This window comes from Mesitornis unicolor, unplaced genomic scaffold (genome assembly GCF_000695765.1).
Source record: "Mesitornis unicolor isolate BGI_N332 unplaced genomic scaffold, ASM69576v1 scaffold51214, whole genome shotgun sequence".
NCBI lineage: Eukaryota > Metazoa > Chordata > Aves > Mesitornithiformes > Mesitornithidae > Mesitornis > Mesitornis unicolor.
This window is the reverse complement of record NW_010183119.1, coordinates 8,424-28,336: the sequence shown is the minus strand read 5'-3', so window position 1 is coordinate 28,336 and position 19,913 is coordinate 8,424. Positions and strand designations below refer to the sequence as shown.

The window sequence follows — 19,913 nt, the reverse complement described above, 5'->3', positions numbered from 1 at the left end:
ACAAAACACATCCTCGATAGGCAAAAGGAGTGGGCAGAGACATCCTCTCTTACCTGTGAGGGCTGTGGGAGAGAAGAGGAGCAAAGCCTGTGTGGGTGTCGCTTTCCAGCAGAGCTCCCATCTAGCACCTCGCAGGCAGCAGCACCTCTACCCCTCCCAGAGGGCTGCGGTCTCCCCAGTGAGCAGTACCATTTGCTGCAGTCACCCATGTGCCTGGGCACGTTCTGGGGTCTCTCTGCACTCCTGTCCTCCACACTAAATGGCTCTGAGGAAAAGCCGGGCATACCTTTGTGGGTACCTCATACACAGCCCTATGTGCAAGCAGGGCTGCTTTAGGTGGTTATGCTTTTGGTTACCCAGAAGAGAGACAAACCCTTTGCACATGCCAGCTCACCTGATATGGCGTACAGGTTTGAGTGCTGGTGCTCCAGGTCCAGGCGAGTGCTGTGACTTTTCCCTCGGAAGCTGGCAGGGAGCGTCAGCGAGATGTGCCTGAGGGAGAGAGGGGGGAAATGGAGAGGATGTTAGTGCGGGGCTGCTGCCGTCAGCTTGCTCTCGCCATCCACACTGTGGCAGGACATGGCAGCTCCTCACAGCCAGGACATGGGGACAGCCTGTGTGGTGGCTGCAAGCACAACATCCCCTCTGCAAACACATGGCTCAATGTAAGGCACCCCGCGGGACTCAACTGCGGTTCCTTCAAGGCAGAAAGCGCCAAGAGGGCGTGCTCTGGATTCATCTGTGCCAAAAACTCTCGCGTGCATTCCTAAGTGAGGTCTCTGAAACTCTCCCGGTGATCAAGGACTGCGCCAGCCCTGCCCAGAGCTCGGTGCCTGCTTCCCGAGGTGGGGACAAGGGAAGCCAAACTCGGCTCAGCGCACAACACCCTCTCAACAATGCTCTGCCGGGCCTTCCTGCAGCGGGGAAATGTTTTTACATCTCCTGTTAAACCTTTCTATAAATAGGAGAAAACAGAGCTCACGAAGTGAAGTTGAAATGATCTCCGTGGCTCAGAGCTTAATAAAGGGCAAACCCAGCACAGAGCAAGGCTGGGCACAGGCTAGAAGAGGTGGTAGGCAACTTTCCCAGGAAGACATGGGGTGGGGAGCAGTATCTGACATCTGGCAATTCCTGCTCTCCTCAGGCCCTTGGGCCGCAGAGGTGCTGCACAAGAACCTGCCAGAGCCCTGAGCACCTGCACCATCCTCTGGCACTGGGGACAGAGCCAACAGACTCCGGGCAGGGGGCCACAGGCAGCGCCAGCCCTTCCGCGTGGCACTGCACGGCCCCAAAATCCACCTGGGCACAGAGGAGCGTGAGGGGGGATACTCGTCATGGTGGACCTGGCTCTGCCGCTGCCATCACCCTGTCCACGCTCCGGCCAGTGCAGCCACCATGGAGCTTGCTAGTAACCACAGATTTCTATGCTTTGGTAAGAGATTCGGGCTTCTCCCTTTCAATTCAAATCTGCATAATTTTAACACTGATCCCAGGTCTGTGACTTTTTACAAAATGTTATTTTTAATCTTCAGACCCCATTGCCATACACAATGAACACGCCGCTCCCTCTTCGGAGGCTCAGTGCAGCACAAGAACAGAGGCAGCAGCCACCACCACACACCAGTGCACACAGCAGGACCCTGGCACCGTCCGCAGCCCCTCAACCGCCCTCTCTGCCAGAAACATCCCATGATTTTCCAGAGCATCAAATCCACGCTGTTAGCAAGCAGGTTTTATCTATGGAGCAAATCATCTGGAAATTATCTGCCTTTAAAACCAGGACACGTTCTGTGAAGAACTGTAAGTATTTTTAGACCTTGATGCAGCTGATGGTGAACAGCACGGATAAAATAAGAAAAAGCAAACATCGGTTTGAGTTTGCTTGTGCTTTCCAAAGCTATTTCTAACCAAAAAAAGATGGTGTGAAAATATCCTCGAATTTGGCTAAGTTTTTTGTTTAAAACACAATCCATATGAGAGCCTTTGCGAGCAGAGGCAGGTTTGTCATGAACACACTTTAAAACAGAAGACCGGGGCCTGTAGGCATTATGCGCTTTTCATTTGGTTTTTAATAGCAGTATCCAAAAATACTTTGAGGCACCAAAACAGCTAACAAAGATGTCCGAGTTCCTCTTCCCTGTACAGAGGACCGCTTTCTCCATCTCAAACAAAACAGCAGAGGTTGCTTTGGGAGTAAACAAGGGCTGTAAGAAGCCCGTTTTCAGCAGAGTATTTCAGTGCAGAGGACGCACACGCAGCCCTCGCCTGGCAACTCCCAGAGCAGAACCACAGGAACCCGCAACTGTGGGAGCAGAGGACAGAGGGCAGCGACTGCCAGGAGATCGGCTCTCCCCTGCCCCAGCCCTGCTGTAAAACCGTGACATGGTAGGGAAAATGTGAAACAAGTTCTAATTCATTTTAAATTAATGCAAACTTTGGCCAGGATCAATATAACTTATACGTACCAAGTTGATTACATAATGCATTTTCCTTCTGCCTCGTGAAAGCCAAATCATTTTGCATTGTGGAAGGAAAAAAAAAAATAAAAAAGAGGCAGCCATTGAAAAGCAAGAAAATCCCAATTACAAAGTCCCCAAGTTCCTAAACACATATCGTGAAAGTATGTGCAGCTCTGCGGCATATGGCAAATCAATTACTAGTTTAAATTTTAAAACAAAAACACGGTAAATGTGTTGCAGAAATAATCAAGAACAACGGTTTGGTTTAGATTACAGCGGCCACTAGAGTTTTGAATACAATTAATCATCATTCCAGGCAATGGGAAGCCATATTGACACTTATTCCTAATTTGAATATTTAATTAGGGTGAAGTTCTTCATCAAATTATCACAGAACTGGGAGGAAAGCCTAAAAGATTTAAACAATTACTGCTTTAACTCTTCACCAACTGCTCACCTGTGAGTGCAAGAACCTGCTCCCTGTTCTGCAAAGCAAGAGCACGCCTGGGCAATGCAAAAAGATGGATTAAAAGATGGGCACTCAGCGCCCGCAGGGCTCCTCCCAGAGCTGGGCTGGGACAGGCGTTCAGGCCAGATCTCTACTTTGGCACCATGCACGGCTCCTACCAGCGCTTCTGTCGCTTGGTTTGGTTTTGTTGGGGGCTGGTTTGGTTTTTTAGGTCACCCTCATTATTTTTTCCTTTAGCCACAGACAGAGCCCGTCCAGAGCCACTGTCCAGGTTCTGGGGGAGCAGCCGTTCAGGTCCCACTGCCTGCAGGGGGGTTCCCCAGCCTGGCCCTGCCCCAGGAGCTCAGGGGACAGGGATGGACCCGCAACCCCGCACACCACGGGCACCCTCCCTCCGCACAGCTCTGCCTCGCATCGCTCAAACATCCCGTTACGTGCTGTACTAATCCATATAAGAAAATATCTTTTAATGAGGAGTGATACATTTACGAACTCTCTAGAGTCATAATTAGAGCAAACTAATTGAAGTTGTGTTTTGACACACTTTCCAAATTCACGGGTACTGCATGACATATTCACAACACTGCTGCCGCACAGCCATGGCGACAGCAAAATCATTAGGCTAATAACGCTTATTTGCATTCTTATCTTGCCAGCAGCACGCCGTTAAATACTGCTCTAGCCAGTGCTCATTTACTCTGAAAGTTTCCACTGAAAGTTATTAACAGTAATTATTAGTGCTTTAGTGGGATCTCTAACGCTAAGGAATGGCAACTCACATTAACTATCCCCATGCCAATTATTTTCCTTCAGATCCGTCACAAAGCACAGCTTTTTCCTCCCCAATGAATCCCAGCGAGGAGGCGGATTCAGTTCTGCGGGACCTCGAGGGCAGATGGATGGACAGAGGGACAGACGCCTGGCCCGGCCCAGCTCTCCAATGCTGCATTAAAACCCACGCTGCTCCACCACAGGCTAAGCACAAAAATATCTTTCCCCAGCATACGATAATTTCCAGGTAATTTAGGAGGCAGCACAGTTCAGGACAGGGTAGATTTAATTACTCTCTTAACTTCAGCTTTTCTTTTAGTCATTAAATCTATGGAAGAAGCCTACATATGACAGCACAAGAAGCCACATGTGATGAGATTCTCCTCATGCTGGCCAAGGCGGTTTGAGGTCTGCACACATTATGGCCACTATTTGAATGCTTTTTTTGGAGAGAAACTCACATAAAACAGGCCAAGGAATGCCCGTTCCCAATCGGTTGTTAGTAACTGTCTGCGGGAAGGTGATGAACTGCTTTTGAAGTTAGAGGGCAAGCACTTATAAAAAGCAGAGGATCACAAGGGGAAATGCCAGATATCAAAGAATGCTTCATAATTCATACAAAAATATCAACACCACACAGCAAAGGAGCAACACCAAGTTCCTGCTTTCCAACGGGATCGGATGAGTGCGGTAAAGACCAGGCAAATCTTTGAAGAACTGCCCCATGTTACCAAACACATCAGAAACCATCCTGCATGTCGCAGACCAGGACTGCCCTGTTCTTTGATGCACCACTGCCATGACTGCAATGTATTTTAAACAAACTTGAGAACAGCGCTGCAGGAACTGCAGACTCATAGCAATACCTTCAAATAAAAATCCTATCTTCCATAATCAATGGATTATACAGAGATCATGGCTCATCAAAACCTGAGGACAGGACAATGAAGCTCCAAGCCGCAGCAAGCTGAATGCACCCCTACGAGCAGTCAGTGCCAGGCTGCAGCTCTCAGGATTCAATGCCAAAGTTTTGCTGTGGGGGAAGGAAAAAGGCCACTTCTATGAAATCTGCCACTGGAGCCCCATGGGCAGACACCCGAGGACCCCACAACTGCTCACCCCAGACACAGCCACAGCAGACACCCATGGCCGCGGCGCTGCCCAGATCCCATCACTGTTTATTCACAGCCCTCAACTTTTACTGGTGCTGCGCTGCCAGAACACCTACCTCATACTGCAGAGAGCTGTAATGAAAACAGCGCCGCGCGGCAAGAACCACCTCGGGTAACGCACTCCATTCCAGACAATCTATTCCAATCGTGTAAACCAAATATTTAAATACTTTCTAAAACCTTCCTGACCCTTTGCCTGAAACAAGCAACATATGGGCTTTGCAAGCATTTTATCTCATTCCAAGCTACTAAAATATCCTGTTTCCCAAAAATCAATGAGAGCTGGTGGTGCCAGATTCAGATGTTATAAAAGTCCAAACGTATGAGAGAATGAGAGGGGGAGTGAGTGACTCTTTCCACTTTTAGATGTGCCCATTTAACTTCCCCAGCTGCAGAAGGGGACAGCAGCCAGCCCACGATACACAGCCCATGCACTGGGGCTCCACATGTCCCCTCCTGAGGACAAGGGAGGGAGATGCTGCGCGGTTCTGTCAAACCCAAAGTCACCGCCAGCCGCACGGGACAAACGTGATGGCGCTGACAGGGGAGTGGGATCTGCTGCAGAGCGCAACCCAAGATGCAGAGCTTGATGCAGAGCTGAGCTCCTGCAGCTGCCTCTGTACAGGGATTAATTTAGATCAGAGGCCTCAAGTAGCTGGGACAGAACAGCTGCCAAACAATAGGAAAACCCAACGAGTTTAATTTACACTGCCTGGAAGTCTGAGCTGCAGCCCATTAAATGTTATGGGCAGAGGAGAGCATCAAAGGACCAGCCCTCATCCTGCAGGCATGCGGTGCTTGTGAAGGGGCTCTCTCAGCCCAGCAGCATCTCTGGAGGCTGAGGGAGGAGTGCAGCTTTCCAAGTCCCTCACTCGCCGCTCTCCAGAGTCAGGAGCTTTCAGATAATGAAGCAGTAAGGAAAAATTGCCAAGCAGCAGAAATACTCCAGAAAGATAAATTACACATGGCATAAGCCTCCTCGGTTAGGATTTTAAATTCTGTCAAATTAATCAGCACAACAAAGCCCAAGCTCACGGTCCGACGAGGAGTATCCCTCACGCCAGCCTTTGGCAGGGCCAGGCCCATGCAGGACCCCCCTGCACCAGGTGCTGCAGCACAGTCCGGCCCACGGGGAGCGGCGACGTCCGCCCTGCAAAACCCGTTAAACAAATATTCCACATAAAGACTCGTTTGGGAAGAGCACATTGTCAGCATTTTGCCAGTAATAAATAATGACAGTCCAAACACTTTACTAAAAGCAATAAACTCCAGAAGTGTTTTGGAAAATGGTGAAAGTGATTGATTTAAAGAAGGAAATATCTGAACACAACCACATGCACTTCAGGGTGAAAGCACAGATTACAAATCAACAGTGGCAGAGATCATATTAAATAACAGACAACACAGAAGTTTTAGGGGAAAGCCACTCAATTCCCCCACAGGGCTTATTTAACAACTGAGTACAGAGCTGCTTTGAGCTAATACCTTCGGTCTGTACTTAATGACCCCACGCTACACCCCAAAGAAAACATGCCTGCAGGAATATTGCTATACCAGAAACAGGGCTCTATAAAGAAAAATGACTCCAAGGACATCGAAGCCTCTTTGCTCAGAGCACTCCCCAGATTTCTCAATGCATCCTCAAGACCAGCTAAATCAATCAGCCTTCTCCTAACTACAGTTAATGGCTCTCCCTCCAGGCTGCTGCGAGGGGTTCTTGTGCCTGGAAACCACTCGTATCGTTTAAACATTTTTTCCTAATCATCATTTTCTACCACTAAAGCACGCTGGACGCTACCCAATTTTTGCACGTCTTCATGCAGCTGGGCTGGACGCCAGCCACATGGTCAGTGCCGCTCCGTAACCAACTCCTTATGGGAAACAGGCCTGGGTAGGGGGATGCCAGCACCCTCACCCACCCAATCCAGCCATCGCGTTCAGATCTGCACAGCACAGAGTCACAGACATTTCATCCCCACGTTGTGCCTCTTACCATACCCACTGGAACGGGTCTATGGAAACGCTTCCCCCACACTTCACATTACTGTTCCAATCTCATTGGAGTTTTTTAATCCACAGCTACTGTGACATGAACCCAGCCCTTGCACCATCCTTGGCCTCTTGAAGGTTACATAATTTAAGAACTAGGAATGTTGTGTTGCATTTCACAATACAAGTGATTTGAGCATCCAAGCCGTGAATACGTTTCACTAGTTGTAAATTGAAGGTAGTTTTACTTCAGAGCTCTTTGATGAATCAGATCAGAAAATGCAACTCCATCACAAGGGAAGTGTTTTGTAGAAAGGATCAAGCCAGCAGAGGCCCCACTGACAGCATTTCTCAGAGCAGCTTCACTTCCAACCAGAAACACCCATCCCAAAGCACCCCTTGTTTGGCAGCACCTGGGTCAGATGTGGGTCTTTGAGACAGCCCCACCAGTCTGTGAACACACCCTGGCCACGGGGCCACCGCTGTGACTGGCCCTCGGCCGCTTTCTGGAGCCTTGGCCTTGTTCCCCACCGGAGCAGAAAAGCACTGAAGCGCTGGAACCTCCTCCTCCTCTACTGACTCTCCATAATATCCATTTTAAACGCCTTAAAGAAAAAAATAAGCTAGTTATTTATAAATAACATTGTTGTGACTTTAAAAACAGGGACGGTAAAGGGCTTAGTCAGCCCACAGCTCAGAGCGGGGCTGGCTCACTGAGCGAGCACAGGTCACTGCCAGCGCTGCTTTATTGCCTGCCACCTATTGCACATCATCAGCCTCCAGCAGAAAGCCACACACCGATCACTTTCTAAGCTTACACGACAAAGTTCAAACACCATTAATAAATCAATTTGAAAAATCAGGCTTCTCTGCCTAGAAAGGAAATTCTTACATTCCTTAACATTAAACTCCACTGGGAGCAGAGGAACAGGAGCAAATAATTTCCCTTTCCTAAGGAGGAGCAGCTATTTAAGAGGTAATTGGGAGCGTGGGAGGAAAACCTGCACATCCTGCTCTTACGGCAGGGGTTTAAGCAGGGCAGTTGTTATCTCCTCACCCAACCCAGGCAGCAGCTCCCTGGTGCCATGCTCCTGCCGGATCAGTGTCGCATGGCACAGACCGAGCATGGCACAGGGGGCAGCTGCCAGCCACGGCACAGACCCACAGCCGGGCTGCCGCACACCCGAGCTGCTGCTGGAGCTCAGCAGCCGCACAGATCAGGCAGGAGCTACACGCACCGCAGGTGTGTGCTGAGCCCCTCTGCGTGCAGGACGCAGGAGAAAACAGGGAGAGGCACAAATACTGCTTGTCCTGGGCATCGCCCAGAGGGACCACCGCCTCCCCAGGACAGAGCAGCATGGAGGGCCCTGCACCAGCACCCAGTCTGCAGCGCCCACAGAGCCCCTGCTGCCTTTTCCAGCCGGGCCCCAGCTCCACCAGCCTGGTTTCTCACCTGCCCACGGTGAACATCTCATAGTGCCCTGACACAGACCCTGCACTGCAGAGGCTCTGCTGGCTCCTGCCAGCTCAGGCTGTGCCATTCCTATGTGCACAGGAGCAGGCAGCCGTGTTGCTCTCAGGGAAGCGGCCATCTCTCTCCTGATCCTCTCTGTCTGGCTCTGCAAATTGGTGCCTTCTCCTGCCGGCGCCCACCACAGCTCGTCCCTGGCTGCACCAGGAGCCCTGCATGTGAGACACCCGACTGCCACTGCACCAGGATGGCAGCTCTGGAGCCACAGCACTCCCAGCCAGGCCACACGTCCCATCAGCTCTGCCACCTCTCCTGGTTCCCAGGCATGCCTGCAGTACAGCACTCGGGGCCCACACTGCTTTGGTCACCCCTGTGCCGTTCTGGTCAGTCCAGAGCACAAGAAACTGACTCACAGCTCTGACGCTAGATGGCAGAGACCAAGACCCCAAGGCTCGGGCCTACCCCTCCCCAGGCCTGGCCTCTCCCTGCCCTACCTCTGCGGCTCTGGCTCTCAGTCAGCAGCCTTGGGGACGTTCCAAATGCATCCCGGGAAGGCAGCCGGAGCAGCTCTGCCCTTCTGAACCTCAACACTGAGCACCAGCCACACTAACACATGATACAAGTACAAGTGGATGGCAGCAAGATCTTCCTTCTCCCTGGTAAGCCATTAACCTTTCAGATGACAGCCTCGCAAACTAAATGACTGAACAATTCCCAGGGTCAGTGCGAATCTACATTTTCAAAACCTGACATCAACAAGTAAAAGTTGTGACTGAATCCCGGTCTCTCCGAGAGGAGGATTAAACGCCTGTGACACATCATCTGCAATCAGAGTGCTCCATTTCCCAAAGTATCTGTCACAGATTGATAACATCCACACAAAAAGTTAAGGGCAATTATGTCTGTCACTGTAAAACACACTTCAGCAGCACTGACTGACATCTTGCTTGCAGCTGACAAACTGCGAGAGGGCTGTTTGAATGACTGAGGTGGAGGCTCCTGCAGCACCTCAGGATGCAAAACATGCTCCCAAACCACAGGAACCCTGAACGCTCACAAAGCACCGCGGCTGTGACGGGGCCATCGTGCAGGCAGCCAGAGGGCAAAGTGGTTTGGGTTGGCTCTGTGCATGCCCACATAAGGCAGGGACTTGTCCCCAAAAGGCTGGAGCTGGGCTCGTGAAGGGGAGAGCACCACAAATGCTGCTCCAGGAGAGGCTGAGCCCCAGGGCACTGCTCGAACGCTCCTGATGTGCTGTTCTCCACGACCCCGGCCATGCACTGGCCATCGCTGACCCACAGGCCGGGTGAAGTAAACGCGGGCAAGGAGTCACCGGTCACCAGCACCACTTTTGGGGAGGATCACCTGCTCGTTCCCAATGCCATGGCACCACGCAGCATCGCACCACGCAGCATCGCACAGCAGAGGCACTGAGGGAAGGGACATTAAACTCCCACTGGTGACTCCAGTCAGTAAAAGCAGTTCCTTAGCAGCAGTCTTCTAGGATGGGAAACTGCAAGTGCATTTCTCCAGGCTGCCATTAGTGCCAAGAAGCTGTCGCAGAACTTGGAGAGAAAAGACAGTAAAGCAGCTTGATGCCTTGCACAACGGCATGGCTGTGCTTCACAGCACAGCATGTCATCCTCTCTGGGACATGCGAGGGCTGCTGTCGGAGAACGCTGCACTAGATGCCTGCAGTAGGAACACCAGGGAGAAGAAATGGCTGAAAAATAACACATGCAGTCTAGCATGGCGATCAAACAAAGCCCCTCCTCGTGCAGCGCTGGCTGCAAGCCATAGCCCCACGACAAGCAGCAAAGGCAGCACTGCTGAGGTGCACAAACTGTGGGGTCAAATCTCCGAACAGGACAGACTCTGATGTGCCACCATCCCCTGCCATCAGGAACTCACCAGGGACCAGAGGAGGAAACATGGCTGCCGCAGAAAAAAACAGCTCTCCCTGTAAAAAGTCCATCCATTTAGGAAGGTGTTGCTGTGCAGAAGCTCACTGGGGACTTTTACTGGTTTAATTTATATCCAGTGCTAGTGATGCTCTGAAGCACCCAGGCACAGCCTCCTGATTTAGAATTATTTCATAAGGCAGTAACCAAGGAGGACAGCTTGAACACCCGAGCAGCCCAACAGCAGAATCTGCACAGCGCTCTCTATTCGGCACTGCTCTCCCATTCTCTCTTATCAGAACAACTCGCTGCTGCTCCTGTCAGGACACATTCGCAGGGAATAGAGCAGCAAACATTCTGCCAGGGCAATCTCATCTCTCCACAGTGACGTAAAAATAAGGTTACTCGTGACTACAATCTTCCACAAACATTAAGTGTTGAGTAACTTACCACATTGCTGATCAAGTATTAGAAAAGGCTTTTGAGCAGTATACGTTTGCCATAATAATGAAATATTTGCAGGATGCACCTTTATATACATTTCTAGTTCTTAAAAAATATATTGGATCATAAATAATCAAAGTAAAAAAAAGCAGACATGAAAGATGCTTTGAATGATCAGGCTGGCGGTGTAAAAGTTCCCTGTAAATCACGCGCCAGGCACGAGAGTGGAGCTTGCTACAGACAGGTGGTTTTTACTAGGAGGCATTAATGTAACATTCAATTATTCCACTGCATACTGGCTGTTTTAACTCAGCCAAATTAGAATACATTTTATATTGACTATTTTGACATTTGCTTTATTTGGCAAGTAAAACAAAACTGATCCAATTTCCTTGCAGCCATTGTAAACCATAAACTGTACAACAAGAGGTTATAAAATATATAAGCCTTGTAAACACTTCTTTCAGACCGTTGCTGATGCTCCAAGCTCTAATTCTGGCCCCGCTCCCAACAGCTCTGAGGCTGCTCTGCAGCCTTCCCTGCCCACAAAGTGACCCTTCCACACTGGTGATTAAGAGGCGCCATTGACATTCTCTTGCTATGATAATTTTTTGTCTTTACTGTGGAAACCTGCCCAGGCAGGAACTGCTTGCAGACAGAAAAGGAAGATCTGTGCTCTGAAATCAAGACATCTTTTCCCTGATCTTGCACAGCCTGTGCTAGCGTGTAGCTCGTGTCCAGCCCAGCTTCAAAACAACGCAGGAGCTTCCCGTGGGACGGGCTGAAATCTCAGCAAGACGCCGGCTTTTCATCTCCTTTGTCTCCGTCTCCGTTTGAGAAGCAAGACAGCACCATGACAGCGCAGGACTGCGAGCAGCGTGCCACGGCACTGCAGGCGGCTGCAAAAGGCTCAGTGAAAAATGCCCGCGTGCTCTGGAGAGCTCCCAGAGCCACCGCAAGACAGCAGACACACATCTGGGTCACGGGTGAAGGCTCACACACACCTGCCTTGAAAAGACACCTGAGAGCCTTTTCGGAACAGTCTGCAGCAGTTTAAAAGTATCACTCTCTGAAACAACCTCTACACCAAGCCTCTGAAGGACACAAGTATTTTCCACCCATAGGATACAGTGACCTCTGTGTACAAACCGATCCCCTGGAGTTCCTCTTCGCTGTCTCCTTCAGAATTCCAGCTCCAGTTATCGTAATACTGCAAAACATATCTGCAGTGTACCAAGCACCTGGGGCAAAGATAGGTGTTTGTGTAATTAAGCAAAAGCCCAGGGGGACCATGGAGCATGTGCTCTCCCCTGGTCATAGCCCAGCCCGAGGTCAGTCAGGCCCATCACCCTGGATGCAGCACTTCCACAGCAAACGCCAGGAGCACGAGGCGCTCAGTTTAACCTCTGTCTGGGCTGTTTTGATGCTTAAGATCACTCGGTTTTGTCCAGAGAAATCCAGCATTCGAGCTATCAACACAGGACTACTGCTATAGGCCAGCACGCACACAAGTGCATACATTTACACACACAAATACTGTCTATAACACCTGTAACTACACACCAGTGTGTCCCCAGAGCTCTGCCAGTCGCCGCAGGATGAGTGCTCTGCTCAGCACACTCAGCGCCAGCTGCAGGCCTGGAGCAAAGCACTTGGGTCCAAGAAAAGAAAAAACAAGGCCAGTACTCCAAACCACGAGTGGACTGATTCTGGGGAACCAGCAAAACCCAACCGCTAATGCATTGAAATCCGTATGAATGTTTTTTCCTTTGGTCAAGGACAGCAACAGGCTTGCCTGCAGCCCTGGCCCACCCTCCAGGGTGACTCACATGTACTTGCTGGAATCCACATCCCGCACAGCTTAAAGCAAAGGTGCAGTTTCCTGTTTCCCTTCCTCTGCAGGCTTCTTTGTCCTCACTTCCCTACCTGTATGTCTTCACACAGCGACAGCCAAAGGCACTTCCAGTAGGCAGATACTTGAAGGAAGGACACATCCTCTCATCACCAGATCATGATCACTGTTCCCACTGACAGGGCACCCTGGGCTTGGTCAGCACCCACACACACGCAGAAACTCACCTGGGCAGGTTTGGAGCTGGTGTGGAGGTCGGTGCTTGGGACGGAGGTGTCTCAGGCTGTGAAGACTCGTGGTTGCGTGGCACCTTGCCCATCCGGTACCAAATGCCCATGTTGTTCAGCTCCCTGCGAGGCCGACACAGAGGACGTCAACACTGCGGGCAAATGCTGCACACGTGCACAAGTATCAAGCACTGACATGCTTCACAAACACCTTGGTTAGTGAGAACCAGTCTAACTGGGGAAAGTGGATTAGTTAATTCCTACATCAAACTCAGTAATGCCTGAGGTAGACTTTTCAAATGACAAGCTTCAGCTCTTACAAACCACTACTCAGTAATTACAGGAAAAGAGGGTGCGCAGCTCTGGTACAATGGGATTTATGACAGCAACATCTGGAGCGAGGGGCACTCACCCTATGAACGTGTACTGGGGAGGGGCTTGTTTCGATCTGCCCAGGATTCGGATATCACAGATAGCTGCCTCGGTAGAATCTCGGGGGATGAATTTAATGCACAGCCTTTTCTTTCTGAAAGCTATTTCTTCTGCAAAAACAACACAGGACACAGGGTGGTTTTGAAGTATAAATGTTATTTACAGTCTCTGTAGATATTAAGCAGATAATTATGGCAGGAACTGCTGCCCAAGAATGACAATACATGTCAGCACAGCAGACAGCGCAGTGCCATTCAGCAACTGGAGGAATCTTCCATCAGGACCTCTTTGTACCTTGTGTGATATTTGTTAGTAGGCACTGCGATAAACGAACACTCCTCTGCAGAGACCAGACACGATGTACACCACCGAGCACCGAACCACAGCACAGACATGGCACTGGTTTTTCCACTTCCACACACTTCTGGCATTCGCTTTCCCTTCCCAGGGTAAGGTTTGCCTCACCCCCCGGGCAGTTCTATCTCAATATACCCTACAGCATCACCTCTGGGAACACACCTCGAAGGGGCCAGCACAACCAGTCACTTTATTCTGCCCAGTGCTCCCAAACATCCCCCCAGAGCAGGAGCACCAGAGATCCAGGCTGCCACGCAGGGCAGCTGATCGCAAAGGCTGTGTGCCCAATTCTCGTGCATCCAAAGCATTAATGACCCCTCCTGGCTTGCTCAGCAAACCCTGAAGTGATGCTGCCACCGTGCTGCCCTGGTGTCTGTGCAGGGATAACCCAGATTTCCAGAGCAGCCACTGCTGGCTCCTCTAGGGGCTGTGCGGTCAGAGGTGGTGACACTGCAGCATGCCCTCCCCCACTGCGCAGCATGGAGCCACTTCACCAGTTCTCACGGTATTCACCAATAACAACCCCAGCCCACCTAAGCTAAGGCTCATCTCTAGCATGAATTTGTGTATATGCACACTCTGAGGCGGATAAAATCCACACCCTGCCCTGGGCTGGTTGTGTGATGCCAGGAGGCACCAGCACACAGAGACCATGTGTGGTGCTTGAAACTATTGCTGTGTCTCACACCCAAGAGCCCACGACAGCCTCAGAGGGAGCAAGGTGGGGTTTCCATTTGTGAATGTGGGTTGAGAGACACAACAGAAATCTATTGATAAACTGAAAATCTAAAGTGCAGACACTGAATGAAAATCTGGAAACAACCAACAACTACAAACAAGCGCCTGCAAAATAAAAACCCTTCAGTTTAACATGAATAAATATCCTGCAGCTTAAAAATATGCTCTCACTCCAACAGATGGCAAGCAGCCCTGTCTCTATAGGCTCCTCCTGTTTCATAACTGCACCTTGGAGAAAGCAATCCATCCTGGCCTCCGAAACGTGCTGTCGCACCAGTGCCAGTGAGCGCGCAGACAGTGCGAGGTGTGCCCCTAAACAGCATCTGTGCATGCAGTGCTGCAGTCACAGGGCTGCTTTTGGGAAGGAAAATACCTGTATCCCTGACGTCCAGGCTTCTCCTGCCTTGGAAAACAAGGGCCTAAATTTGAAGTGCCTAAAATTGATCTTAGGAGCACCGGGTTTAAGGCTTCCACATCTGAGAATTTTCTCTGAACCTCATGAGCAGTATTGTGTTAAATGTATTTACTACACGTCAGAGAAGAGCACAGAAACACGTATAGCCACAGATTTAACTCTGAACAAAATCACTGTGCTTATTTGACTTTCACAGTACGTAAAAGCTGACTGTCTGCTTTTGTCTCTGGTCTTTTTCACACTTGGCTAGAGTCTGCAGCAAACTCGGGTTAGGAGCTGGATTCATTAATTACACATGCTTACCCAGAGTTAATTTTAAGTAAACATATTATAAACAGTCAATCGAAACGTGTTCATTCATGCTAATGGAAGCAAGGATATGCACCACTTCATTAATACAGACAGTGCCTCTGCTTTAAAGATTGTATGGGTCACAATCCAATGCATTTTGAATTAATTACCCAGTGCCCTTGCACCTTTCTACCGGGACTCTCACAGGACTGCAGCAGCACACAGCAAGAGCTCAGTGCTCCAGCGGTGAGCAGGAGAAACCATCGACTGCCTTGGCGTCAGGCGTGCCCAGGAGCTCTGCAGGGAAGGGGTGAGCAGGGATCGGGTAATGCAGAGCTCCTCACTGCCCGCTCCCAGGTTCAACTCAGAGCCAGGCCAGCAGTGACAACCACCACCCTCATCCGCTGCCACCGGGGTGAGCCATTTCCTGCAGAGCACCCGAGGCCCACCTGACGCCTGCTGCAGCGCTGCCACCAGATGTGACTCCAGCTGCCACTGCTCAGGTCTCGGGGAATGCGGGGGCACTGTTTGGGAACCGCTGGATTCAACACTGCAGCAGAGCCACTGCTGCATGCAGAAACGAGGACTGTGTTTCCCTAGACATCTCCCCGTGCCCTCCCTCAGCAAGCACAAGCACCCCACCATCCCCAGCACTGCCTGCCAGGACACGGCCCTCGTTTGCTCACGGAGCACAGTGTAAAGCCTGAAGAGCACAGGAAAACCCACGGCTGTTTCACTGTAGTGCAGCGCTGCCCCCAGATGCGGGCACACAACCCCCAGGAGCTGCAGTGCTGAGCAGCTGCTCCCACAGCACAGACTGAAGAACAGACACCAACTTACGCGTGTCGATGGTCTCCTGGATGGGGATGAAGCCCACAGGCAAAGTGTCCTTGATATCAATGAGCTTCATATCGACCAAGACGTTGCCCAAGTGACTCTGGAGAGAAAAGAAACAGTTGGCGATGACAATGTCACGAGAGTTAAACCCAGCTTTCCTCATCAGCTGAGCCCCAAGACACCCTGTCATCTGTACCTGACCATCAGCTTTAAAAATGGTGAGGAGGCACCAAGCCAGCACCTGAGACTGTCCCCTCTGCAGGAGCTACGTGATGATGGGCTGGAGGGTACAGGACAACACTGACCTATCTCACACCTCATCCGCTGCCGTACTGATGGATCCCAGGAAGCACACCCAAACTCTTCCCTTTGGAAACACGGCAGTTCAACCTCCGCCAACCCATGCCCTCACTGGTCACCTCAGTACTCACACACCACATCGACAGCAGCAACATGGCATTTCTGTGCCAGCAGCAGCAGAAACCATTCCGGGAAGATGGTTCATGCAGACACAGCCAAAGTTATTATATGCATTAGCTAATTAGTACTGAACAGACATGGTTCTAGCTCCAAACACAGGCGCACTCCAGAAGAGCGGGCCATTTGGAACTAAGAACTTCATTTGGAGTCCATGTGAATGCTGAACTGATGCCTCGTCCTATTAATCAAGGCTTGAAGAGCTCAAAACGCAATTCAGAATGACAGCCTCCACAATTGTTTAGAGACCAGATTTTCTTTGCAGTTCTCATTAAAGCCAGCATTGCTGCCAATAATCTGGATTCATGTATGGAAGACAAACGCACTTTAGTTACTGCACAGCCTTTATAAACAGAAATGCAATACAAAACAATTAAAATTTCATCCTGAGCCATCAAACCATGTCAGTGTGCTTTACTGGTTGCTAAGTGCCTCCTTTAGTTTTTATCTGGCAGAGTATTTCAGGCAAACCTCTACTCTCCGATTATCACACTGAGCTATTTTAAAACATACTTACATTTTCAGCCTCTGAAATAAGGGGAGATCAGGTCTGGGTGTAATTTTTGGAGGGTCTGCATTTCACAGTCAACCCCTCACCAGGAGACCCCTGCACCTGCAGCGCTGTCCCACACCCACAAGCAGGGCACACGGGTCCTGTGTCCACACAACGCGGCTGAGGTCCAGCAGCCCCCATGCCCCATCCCCGCTTTGGCCAGGGTGTCTCCAAGGGAGCAACGCCAGATGCTGCGAAGCCCGAATGTATCGATTAACGTGGTCCTGGCTCAGCAAATGGCAGATGAAGCCACTGCCGATTCATCTTCCATGTTTTAAGTACCCACACTGCCTGGCTGTGTTACACCAGTGTGCACCTCCAGCTGCACCACAACCATTCCTCCACAGACAGCAGGCAGGAGAGGTGCTGTGGTACAGCCGCTAGCACCGAAACAACCGGAGCCAGCACTGATGCTCTGCCACGAGCATGGGAGAGGAGGGCACAAAGCCTCTGCGTTGGTGAGCTGCGCCACTCGGGGCCTCTTCACCACGAGACCCAAAATCCAGCAACATACTCATAACCTGTCCAGTACTGTGAGCTGTGGAGAATGGCGACTCTGATAAAGAGACAGTGCAGACTCCATCATAAACCAGGTGTCTGAGGTGCATTGGCTCGGCTAATTACAACACATTCTTCAGGACAGAGCTCCCAGGGCTTTGTTACGAGCAGAAGCAGCAGCTCCACACCGGTGCTGGACACGGGAGCTCTGCCCGCAGCTCCCGCAGGTCCCACACGCCCCCGGCACAGGGCTCAACCTGGGCACAGGACACAGCGACTTGCACTACACCTCACCCACTGGGACCACATCCTCCCCACGCTCCCTTAACTTACTCCTCGTCAATAAGGAACATATTCCCAAACCACACTGAGCAGAGGGTTCCTGCCAAAACCCCAACAGGCACCGACTGAGGGCATTTACACATCACGGGTAGCCAGCAGCTGCAACTATCCTGTAATTATTTCTGACAACCTCCCATTTTGGGCAGCCACAGATAAACTCAATACTCAAATCATCACAAACCTTTGTTTCATACCCTCCCTGCCTATTCTGGGGCTGTTATTCCTGCTACTGTAGGTACTGCAGGATGAAAAGCACAATTATTGTCCATCCACCCCAGGAAGCGATATTTCCCTTAGCTCTGGAGCTTTGTTTGAATGTGGAGGCAGGCAGGGAAGCGGATGGAATAAAGGTCAAACACTGGAAATGGGCAGCCCCCAGCTTTCCTGTCACCACCCGTGATCAGCCTCTGAAGCCACAGTCACTTTTCTGTACAAAATGGTATTTCCATGCCGTGACAACCGAGGCACTGAGAATGTCCAAAACACAACCAAAAGCAGGATTACCCACTAGATGGAGTGCAGTCATTGCAGAATTGAGCAGTTCCTCCAGAAGAAAGGGAGCTTTCACACAAGTCTCAACCAAAAACGCAGGAGAAGGCATCAAGCTCTGACTGTACACGGTCCCCTCTCCTCCACCCAAGATAAGAGCAGACACCGCCACTAATCAGAAATTAACTTACGCTTACTGGCCGCACCAGATGACTGCAAGACATGGGCAAATTCTCAAGAATCAGCACCATAAACAACAAAGAGAGAAAAGCTAAATCTGCAAGAAAATCTCTATGATGCCCCTGGAATCAGAAAGTAACATTTCCTTCATCAGCACTACCTGCAGCATTTCCTTCTCTGGGTAATTAGAGCCTGAAATTCATCAGGAACATGAGCATGCAGTGCCCACTGCTACAGGAGGAAACACCAGCGTGAGAGGGCTGCTGAAATGCAAGCATTCCCTCTGCTGTTGCTTTTTGCATATTTTGCCAGCAATTTTTTTCCATGAAGAACACAGACAAAATGCAAATATCCAGTCAGTGCAGTCTGTCTCCTCACTCACCCAAACTCAGTGCAACGCCTCCTTGAATTATAATTGGCTCCATAAAATGAATCACCTTATGGACAAGAGCATACCAGGCACGGATGCAAATCATGCAGACACTCGGCAAATGAACTTACATTTTCTTTAGAAAATGATCTGGTGAAGCACAGGTACCGTGTGACCTTGGATTTAAACAAGCCATCTTTCCAGAGGTCAGCATCCAAGCCATCTGCTGTTTGTGCAACCTGGAAAGCAGAGACAGAGGGAGAGAGAGACACGTGAGATGAGATAAAGTTAATATATGTGCAGTACTTCTTCCTCAGACCTCTCCTAATTAACGGTAGCCCGAACTCTCACAGCATCTCATTAGTTTCTTCACAAGGTACAGTGCAAAGAACTTCCAGAGAAGGCATAAAAAGAAGTTCTAAAAACACTGCCTCTTGGGAGCCCGTTGATTAAAGACGCTCTGACAAAGGCTGCTCTAATGAGGAAACAGCAACTTCAGCTGCAGTCTCCACACAACAGTTTGGGAAAGTCAGCACATCCAGGCGCTCATTACCACCCCAAGCAAGGGCACTGGGGCAGGCTTTGAGGAGGGGTCTGCAGACAGAGTACAGGAACTGCCCAACCTCAGCACTATTTTCACAGAAAAGCCCCCAGGGAATCCTGGCTCCCAGGCCAAGAGGCTGTTCCAGCCGCTGGGACAGTCCCAGGCCCTGGCAGACATTAGCGGCAGCGCTGCAAACAAGGATGCACCCTGCAAACATCCATCTCCAGTGTGACCCTGCGCCTGCTGAATCAGTGCACGTCCTGCATGGCGGGCAAAGGAAACGGGGCTGGGCCTGACCGACGAGCCGGGGGCATGGCAGGAAGAGAAGGGCAGGAGATGTCAGCTCAGAGCAGGCACAGGGCAGCGCCATGCCCAGGGAAAGGGCCCTGCTCTGTCAGAAGCCGGGCGCTTCTCCCGCATGGTGCAAACTGATGCAGGCCCTGTCCTGAAGCTTTGAGGTTCAGTGAGAGTGGAGACAAGGCAGCAAACACACAGGGCAGCCGAAATAGCATCACCCCACCAACCAACGTCCAGCTGGTGGCTCCAACAGGAGACTGCAGCGTGATCTGAGGCACACAGACACGGCTGAACTCCTGCCCCATGCCCTGCAGACGACAGACCGCTCCAAGGCCGAT

General features: G+C 50.7%; 1 protein-coding gene across 1 annotated transcript in view; it reads right to left on the bottom strand.

The window, feature by feature from the left end:
- MVB12B (multivesicular body subunit 12B) overlaps positions 1-19,913 on the bottom strand; it is a gene marked incomplete at its 3' end in the record, with an annotated part of 42,902 nt that overhangs the window by 19,872 nt on the left and 3,117 nt on the right. Inside the window, exons 2-6 of the mRNA XM_010183995.1 lie at positions 18,866-18,973; positions 15,829-15,925; positions 13,168-13,297; positions 12,756-12,878; positions 395-492 (exon numbers count right to left, since the gene is read on the bottom strand). Of these exons, the coding sequence (XP_010182297.1) occupies positions 395-492; positions 12,756-12,878; positions 13,168-13,297; positions 15,829-15,925; positions 18,866-18,973 (556 nt within the window). The remainder of the gene's footprint in view (positions 1-394; positions 493-12,755; positions 12,879-13,167; positions 13,298-15,828; positions 15,926-18,865; positions 18,974-19,913) is intronic.